Source organism: Ostrinia nubilalis, chromosome 15 (assembly GCF_963855985.1).
Source record: "Ostrinia nubilalis chromosome 15, ilOstNubi1.1, whole genome shotgun sequence".
Taxonomy (NCBI): Eukaryota; Metazoa; Arthropoda; class Insecta; order Lepidoptera; family Crambidae; genus Ostrinia; species Ostrinia nubilalis.
This window is the reverse complement of record NC_087102.1, coordinates 3524191-3533807: the sequence shown is the minus strand read 5'-3', so window position 1 is coordinate 3533807 and position 9617 is coordinate 3524191. Positions and strand designations below refer to the sequence as shown.

General features: G+C 35.6%; 1 protein-coding gene across 1 annotated transcript; it reads right to left on the bottom strand.

Moving 5' to 3' along the window:
• Positions 1–202: 202 nt before the first annotated feature.
• Positions 203–8773, bottom strand: LOC135078428 (uncharacterized). The gene is made up of 3 exons (XM_063972990.1): positions 8704–8773; positions 3713–3929; positions 203–1055 (listed from the first exon to the last, which is right to left on the bottom strand). The coding sequence occupies exons 1-3, from the start codon at positions 8704–8706 to the stop codon at positions 799–801; spliced, it is 477 nt and encodes a 158-aa protein (XP_063829060.1). The 5' UTR covers positions 8707–8773; the 3' UTR covers positions 203–798.
• Between the last annotated feature and the right edge of the window lie 844 nt (positions 8774–9617).

Here is a 9617-nt window from a genome sequence, read left to right as displayed (position 1 = left end):
ACAAAGAAATGAAGGCGGCGCTAAAGACTCATTTCGAAGGCAAAGATTGCGATTTTTTTTTCAGTGGGTTAAAAGCTCTTTTACACAAATGTAAGAAGTCCGTTGTAGTAGAGGGAGATTAAATAGAAAAATATATTTTTTATACTTTTCTATCGGCATTTTTAATACCCTAGGCTCAAAACTTTTCAGCCGCCCCTCGTATTGGTGAAGTGATAGAAAAGCGAAAAGTGATGAAAAGCAAGCAGTTGAAATGAAGACATAGAACTATGATCAGTTAAGAAGAATAGAAGAAAAACGCCGACCTGGTGCGTATCACAGTGTACTTTGAACTACTTAACCCTAAAGGAACTATAAGTTTCATAAAACGTGCAATTATTGCGGAATTCACCGTCTAAAACAAATGTGCGGCGATTCTGCTTTATACCTAACTAACATCACTTGAAAATAATACTGTCTTTGGTAAATCTTTAGCATTGGCGTAACTGGATAATACTACTAACATAACAAAGTTTTTACATAATACTTATTTGAACTTGACTGAAAACAAACTTTCCCAGAATTTCAGTTATTGTGTTCTTCTGGTCAATCATATACGAAACTCGAGATACCTCTATCTCTACATTCATTATTCTATTCTCTATTAGTTCATTACCTTTTTTAAACCTTGAACTACTCGTAGATCTTTGAACACTAGTAAAAAAAATAAAACCAACTACGCCAATGCTAACCTTAACTTCAATTTAAAACAATTAGTGCTACTTATCTGGCAAGTGCAAAAGTGCCTTTCGGCTTAACCCATTACTTCCTGTACCCATGATGGTCGTCATGGTTATTGACGGGGTAGTCGGCGTACCATCCGAAGGCCCCATTGTCCCCGGTGTGGGCACCGAAGTCTACGAACTCCCCGAAGTCTGGCGGCCTCTCTGCCAGCTGTTGGGACGCGCCCAAGGAGGCCGAGCTGGAGGCGTCTTGAGGCTGTTGTTGCAGTTGCTGCAGTTGCTGCAAACGCACCAATCTAGCAGGTGCTTCTTGCTCTGGAGGGCTGAGGGCCACCGCTGGAAAGAAGGTACGTTTAAATTTAACAACTCTTGCATTGTTGGCTGCTAATTTTTGTTACAAAATTTCGTTTAGATCATTTTACCCACGAAGACGCGCCCAATCATTATTCCGCTAATGTTTGAGTGTGATCGGTACACGCCAAATCATCCATGAGTTACAATAATGACACTCGGATTGCTCGGATCAAACTTCCCGCACCCCGCGCTTCCCTCGACCAAAAATTGGTGGGGCGCGTCTTCGTGGATGAAACGAACTATACTATGAGATGCCTCTATTTAGTTTGTGCTATCACTGTACCTACAACGATAATTTGATAAAACCCTAAGACAGTCTGGTAATCTTGTTTCTCTTTTAATGCTAAACGGGGTAAAAATTATAGAATATAGAATAGAATAGAATAGAATATTATTTATTTGGCACAATACACAATAGGTGCATGATATAGGCACAATACAAGATTAAAACATAGAAAAAAACAAAAAATAAAAATAAAAATAAAAATAGATTTTAAGTGCCCTGTGCCAAAAAGGTCCCTGACTCAGCATTAGTCGTGACAAAGATGCCACGACACTGATTTTCAGCAAGGACCTTTGGGGCACTGGGGTCGCCGTAAAAATAAAAAAATAAAAGAACAAAGAAACACAGATTATACCTAACATAAATACAAACAATAAAATCATAAAACAACAATATAGTAAAATCTAAGTCTATTGATTATATTTCAATTACACATGATGCAAAAATATTTTTCATTTAATGTACGCAATGTTTGAAACGGAATAGATTTAGTGCTGGGGTATTTCTTGTATAATAAAATCGATTAATTCCGCAGTTCATTAATCGATTGCAGTGAATACTTAGTTATTAAAAACATCACAAAAATCAACCATATTTTTCGATTATTGACTTTAATAAACGCATAAAAATTAATTTGTAGTTTTTAATTTAAAGAAACATAACCAGCACTTTTTAGGAATCGTTTTTTGAACACAAACCATGAAATTTGAATATTATCAATAAAAAATTAATACAATAAATTATTTGTAATTAAAAAAAAAAAAACATGTTTTTTGTTAAATAACACCCATATAGTTCCAAAATACTGGACTGTCCTGTCGATGACATTGACAGTGGGGCGCCACCGTCAATACCGGATCGCTGGTTCAGATTTTTGCCATGTTGGAAACCATATAGTTGAACGATGGTAGCGCCCCCCTGTCATTGAGTTTGGTGGGACAGTTCAGCGTGGGTCATCTATACAAAATATTTCTCCAAAAGTAGGTTTTACTAACTCTTCGAAAAAAATCGATAGATAAATCGCTATGGTTTATACTCTGATTTTTAATTCGACGGAATTTTGACATTTCAGAAGTGTTGCTAACATTGAAACATTCCCACTAAGAATGGAGAGCATTTTCACAAATTAAAAAATAATCCTTATTATGACAATGTCTGTCTATATTCAATTTCACTTTTATGAAATTAGAGCAGATAATTGATTCGTCTGCGACTGACTTTAATTTATAATTACACAGTATTTGTGTTAATCAATTAGCCCTGTAACCTCTTTATTACTAATTAAGTATGATTGCGGTCGTTGAGCAACAAAACAATGCACTAGTAGTGAGTACCGGCATTACTCGACTTCAACGGTAAGTGTTGCAACGTAGTGCACACTGCATACTAGGCCACCGCTGGTGAAATATGCCGTCGTTCATACTTATTGATTTTCTAAACCATTTTAGAACATGAAATAGCTGCAATAAATCTAGCGCTTAGAGTTACTAAATTGAGAGCTAGAGCTATGAATGGATCACGAAGTGCTTACGTTAGTAAATCTTATAACTTGATTGAAAGGCTATTTGTAAATCGTTGTTTCTGCGGTTTGCAATTTGTATCCATTGTTATTAAATATTAAAGTCGTGAATGCCTTTTCACACATTACGAACACATGTAAAACATATGCGAGTACATTTACAACAATTAAGAATGCTCTACTAAAATTTAACTAAATATTCCGTTTAAAATAGAACAATAGAAGAAAGTAAACGTATAATCTCGTTTTACAACTGCGTTAAACAGTTAAATGATAAATGAATGCAAAACAGACATTGCCGGATGCATATAGAAAGTGATCCTTTGTTGAAAGGAGAGAAAGCAGTGGAGCGACTGATCTTGATAGATCACCGAACAAATGACATTACGGATTATTGCGCTCCGATTGTTCGATATTACGGCCCAGAAGCGAGGCGGATGGAGCTTTCTTTAACACTAAGTAACTGGTTTCAGCTTTCATTGTGACGTGACGTCATTTAGTCTCTGCTACAGGAGCACGATAATACAAAACGATACGAGCAAATGGAAGAATTAGTTTACACTCCATGCGCTGGATTGATTGTGGAGCTCTGATATTCGCGTAGTCGTTCATTAGTCGCCTATTGCGACACCCAAGCGAGCGGCAATGGTTCATTCTCCTCTAACCTGAACCATGCAGCAATTTGATCTACACTCCACGTGCTAGCTACGGGTTGTTGAGGCCTGCATATTTGTTTTGACCTTTAGTCGTCTTTACGATAGCGATTCAAAGAGCTGGTCAGCTGTTCTCCTCCATGTAACCACGGTTAATCTCTTAGATTTATAACAAACCACTCACGTTCTTGCTGAATCTGCTGATAGTGCTGTATAGGTATCGCCTGGTAGTCCTGGTGGGTGTACAGGTTCTGCAGCGGAGGCGGCGTCAGCGTCTGTCTTGGGACCCGACGCACGTGTAAAGATCTGAGGTCCACGAACGCGATCTGGTCAGCAGGCACTGCTATGTAGGAGGGCATGGCCGCTGCGGCCGCCATTAACGTCGCCAGGATGAGTGTATGCTGCAAGGAAAAGGTGGTTGTCAAATCTAGACCATTACCTGAATAAATGGGTCAGACAATTTCACATGACGATGACCATTATTTTGTTACAACAACTACTCGTTGTTATATCGTTGCATTATGTGTTGTAAACTAAAAAACTCTAACTCTACCTACGGTACTTTTGCATTTTAAATAGACATCAAAAAGATCTTCTGAAAACAAACTTATCAACGAAGAAACCTGACAAATTCATTCAAATTGTTACCACATAATAATTAATATTACCGGCACTCAACGCTCGAAAGTCCATAATTAAATTGATTATCTAATAAGGTGAAAGGAAAAGCCCTTCCATGGATAAAGTTGAAATTCATAATTTATTTAAAAGGAAATAGAACATTATCGTGAGCGGAAACTTTGTACAACTAAATAAGGCAATTGATTAGTTCAGATAGCAAGTTACGTAGCCAAGCATGGCGAATTGCGCAATGGCGAAATACATAAATGGATATGGTTAACAGGCCGCCAATTCAAATGTTTAAGTTACCGGTCTTTCGTCATTGCGCGTGCGCGCCCGCATGCAATACTAATTTGTGGTTGGCCACTTTTCTTCGCAAGTGTAACATTTCTATTGGATTTCCCACGGTTTAAGGGTTTACATTATCATTTATTCTGCGTCTTTTACGTGTGAAAGTTTTAGGTTTGTCCCTCTAAAGCACATGTCAATAGCAAAACGCTTGAAAAGAAAGATAAACCAACATTGACTCTATAATTCCAGCAATAAACACTGTTACTTATGAATGAGCCTAGCTTTGCTTTAAAACTAACTGTAACCCAGTTATCACTGAAAATCTCCCTTCGAACGCTCGCAATAAAAAGTGAGAATAGTACTAGAACCTTCAATTTAGTCAGTAAATGTATTTATTTTATTTACTAAAATAACAAAGACCTTGTCTTTAGACCGCTCGACTAAGCTGAAAGTATCCTATTTACCTACATAATTATGACCTTACAAAACATGGAAATAAAATATTATTCATGCTGTAAGCAACCTATTCAGAATAACTTATAAAAACAACCAGGAACTACCAATTTTGCCATATAGCATAACTTTTATAATGTGTTTATATAAAATGGCTTTAACGATGCGTTAACACCTTTAGAGGCAGTTATTAAAGAGTTAATTGATATAGTAACTGCGATTGCATAAGAGACAATTGAGCTACCGGCGCGCGCGCACAATATAGAGACACATTGCGACTGAACTTAACAGAATTTATTATTTGCGATTTGTATACGGTATAGGAACGTTATGAGGTCATTTGATATGGTTATAATAACTATTGAAGCTTTGAAATTGCTTTGCCTTTTCTGTGAAAGGTCTACGTTACAGATAAAGTTCAAATCAATCATTTACAGACAGTGCTATACCTATTGTTGATGAATGTCACGATTTTAGAAGTAGGTGTTTGAAAAGTAGGTACTGGTGAAGACGGTGAAGTTAAGCGAGGTCGGTAGTGGGCGGACACCTTCGCTGCCTTCGCTTAACAATATTGCTAACGGCTATTTCCTATTACTTTTCATAAGGTAATAGGAAATTGTGTTTAGGTACCATTCACAACAATGTGTAGAGCAACACAATGTTATCTGTTTCCATTATGAAGGTAAAATAATATGTTTTCATCATAGTTAAGTACTTCAAATGCTACGAGGGCGTATCTATGTTGTAAGAAAAACCACCCACGTCTTTTTAAAGAAGATTTTTTGTAATTTTTAGTTTCATAACAATTTCCCACGTCCGTTTTCACTTGTGGGAGGCTTTTATATTGTTTGGTAATACGTTAAATATTCTGCTTTTAAAATTTTCTTGTAGATTCTTATGTAAACTGAAAGAACAAAGGAGTGAAATTGGTAAGTGTTAACATCTATTTTGCATTGTCTTTTTTGTATTGTTTTGTTACATAAGTCGAAAAGGATTCGTGTCTGTCACCCTTTCAAAGAAAAACTATTGTTATCTATTGAATTCAAATTTTTAAAATAATTAAATAAATATTCAACTGAGAAGCCTTTACATTGGAAACAATTGATTTCTTTTTGTTGTGCTCGTGTGGTGCGTGTTTAAAATAACTATAATTATGTATAGCGTATATCAAACAAATTAGGTATTCATTAAACGGTGACCCGTGAGGTCAAGAAGAAAGTGTCTGACACCACCATCCCAGTGATTGACATTTGACCATAATCGACTGTAGAAATTACCATGTATGTATTTTGTTGTCAAAACGTTACACACGTGTGTACTTGCTCCGTACTTTCAAATAGTTGTTAAGCGAAAGTTACATAATAGGCGCCTACAGTTTGTCACTGTTACTTAACTAACGAAAAAAACATAGAAATGTAACGAAAATTCATGAAAAGTTACCAAATCAAGATTTTCATCGTGAAAATGTGCAATTTTTGCGTGTTTTCCAATGCTAAACTTGCGAAACTTGTATTTGTTTGTTAATTTACCATTATGCTTACAAGATTGTAATCTGTTTTGAGCTAGGCATTAGGTACCTGAGGCATATTGTTAAGAGTCCGCTTCTACAATTTTTCATTGAGTTCCGCTACTTTTTTCGGAGACCTCATCGGTTACGTGTACAATTGCGTTTAGAAAGTAGAGTAAATAAGATTTCACGGCTTTACAAACGGTCTCGTTATACAATGTCGCGCCGCAATCGATTTAAGGTTGGAGAAGCCAATTAGGTCTCTATGGACTTAATCGAGAAAAGTTTTTGTAGAGCTTTTTCTTTGTAATTGCGATTACGTATTATCATTATTTGGGCTTTCTTTTGTGTCTTTTTTGAACGATTGTTGAGTAATGTTTACGGTTTGTTCAGTGATGGTGCTATTTTTATTTCTTTTGTGTCTTTTGCTTTAGCATAATACTTTAGTAATATTTGATATTTGATTCAAGTTTTTGTGGAAAATTTCTTAGGCTAACTACAAATAAACTTCGGTAACATTCTACGTTTTTTATCCACAAATAATGTAATAAATATGATAATTTCAACAATAAATCCCGAGTTAGTTCAACAATGAGCCATTACGGTCAAGTGTTAACAGTAGCAATAAAGTACACGCAATTTACGTTATTGCCTTAACAATGTGGTCCAGCTCGCCTTCGGCCGGCGAAAGGTCCCAATGCCACGCCACGCTTAACGCGACAGGACCCGGTGTGACATTTCCGTGGGCGGTCCAAGGTTGCTGGACAAATGAAATGGGGGCGCCTCGATTATGCCAGTGGGCAGTTTAATTGATTTAATAACAGGTTTTCGTTTTCGCTGCAATGATTGTTTAAAATGGTGTTTTTTTCAGTAAGGGATTTTTTGTACTACCTACAGGATTTAACCGGGGTCTATTATATGCTGATTAGTTAGGATTTAGTGCTTAAAATATAGAGTCGTTCGTAATACAAGCCTATTTGGATTAGCAAAAAGTTTTTAAAGTATAAATTATTTTTAAATCATGATAGTTATAATCGTCTTTAGTTGCTCCTATTACAAAACCGTTTCTTTTTGCGCACGTGTTTAAGTGTACTTACTGCACTAAATAAAACTAGATGAAATTCTAATTCAATTAATAAAATAATGTTATTGCCTTCGACCTTTGTATTATACCTACTTATTACAAAAGTCCTTGACAAACGTTTTCTTTTCTAATTAAAGCCGTTCATTCATAATTAATTTTATTTGTAACAGTGTTGTAGCTTTAATTGCAATCGGATATATTTAATTACCTGAAATGTAGTTACTAATTTGAAATATGCACAATGCCAATTGTTATAGACACCGTTTCCTTTGTTTTTGAATTAATAGAATACATAGAATACATTTAAAATGAATCGGGTGCGAATATTTAACATTTAATCGTTTTGTATCGATTTCGTGTACAAACATATCCCAAGTAAGAGAATCTTGTAATTTATTTTTAACTTTAGTGTGTAAGCGTTTGACTTTTTGCTGATTTGTAAAATAAACACACGTGTTTGAGGCTAGATTTTTATAGTTGTAAACTAGATAGGTACATGGATCAATTTCAGAGCTTACGAAAAGCTTATTACATGCAAAAGGATTTCTTGAAATAACTATAATACCTAAGCTAAATTTTAGTTCAAATGCTACTGAAATTGCAGTTTAATTAATATACCTACCTAAGTAATGTAAAGTAAAGTGCAGTTTACTACAGAAACTGCTTGAAATTTTATCAATAAAAATATTTTATTGCAAAATACAGCTCGTATGAAAACAAAAAACTGCAATGCTTACTAAACGTTAATGCACGTTGGTAAATCTTGAATGTTAATTAAAACGAAATTTCAATTTTGTCTGTTACGAAACAAAATATTTGGTAACAATATGGTGGCAACCTGATAACAATCTATGTGAAAAAATCTATGCAGCGTTAACAGTATTATTTTAACAATGCCGTGAATTAAATTGTGTAACATATTGGCCTTGTGTTTTTGTTATGCTCTATTTACTCTACAAAGATAAGCGCAAGTGATAAATTAGTAATTAGTATTTAGACAGAAGTGGTTAATAAGTTTTGAGTGCGATTACTTACTTTTCCATGTGATAGACCAAGGTTTTAATAAACATAGGATAGGTGAAGTGCATATAGAAGAAGTGATAGGGATAGAACAGTTTTTGATAGCACTAAGAAGAACACTATGTTAGCACTACATCGAAGCCGATGACTTATTAATTAAAACAAACAATGAAAGTGAAAATTCACTTTGAAGACTGACCATTGTCTTTCCAGTGGGGGCAGCACTGGCAACACTGGCAACGGGTCTTTTGGCGCGCACGCGTCGACTGAGCTCGCTATAGAGCCCGCAACAATTTTTATAGTAACCTCTCGACAAAGCAGTTTCACTTTCTACTTGGTCCGGTCCAACATGATCCACTTTTTTACGGGCGCCATGAACGCAGCTTTGGAACAGTAGGGTTACATGGTTTGTGCATACAAATGCATACATTAGGGAATCTTAGATTAGAGGAACTAGCAAGGTATCTAAAAAAGCTAAAGGAATACTGAAACTTGTATTAAATATTTTGTTATGGGGTGCTGTAATAACTATTGTTTATGCTAATTTGCATTTGTTTTGAATTGAAAACTTTACGTAACTTTCGTAGCAAGGAATTAGGTTTATAATGAAAAGAATTTACCTAATTTAATGATATTATTTTAAACTGTTTAGTAACACCTTGTGGCCGATCTAGGAATTGAACTTAAGGCTATTTAGGTGTTTACATTTTAACTTATTAGGTATTTGACCACGTGTAGTATATGTTTGTTACAACAATTACACATAAAGGTAAAAACACTGTGACATCTTTCTATTTTGCAACAAATATTAATTATGTATTCAGATCGGAGGTTGTTCATTCATTGTGTTTCGATTCCGCACACTGGAGTTACTGAATCTCTTCTCTACCATGCCTTATCGCTGCCTTTAAAAGGTAAACAAAGGCGCCCGTTTCACCCCCGGGCGTGGTCGAGAAATCGGGAGAAAATACCGAGTTTGTGATGTTCAGAAACTGCATCTGTCTGCCATGTGGCAGGCGGTAGAGACACGTTGCGTCCTTCGTTACAGCTTTTATTTCTTTCTTCTCTCAAGTAGAAGGATATTTTTATTGCCACAGAGATCCGGGTTAAAAG

Bases quoted from the DNA above. Each gene is read 5' to 3' on its own strand.
- LOC135078428 (XM_063972990.1), bottom strand. The intron at 1,056-3,712 runs GTGAGTGGTTTG...CCTTCTTTCCAG, and splicing joins TCAGCAGATTCAGCAAGAAC to CGGTGGCCCTCAGCCCTCCA.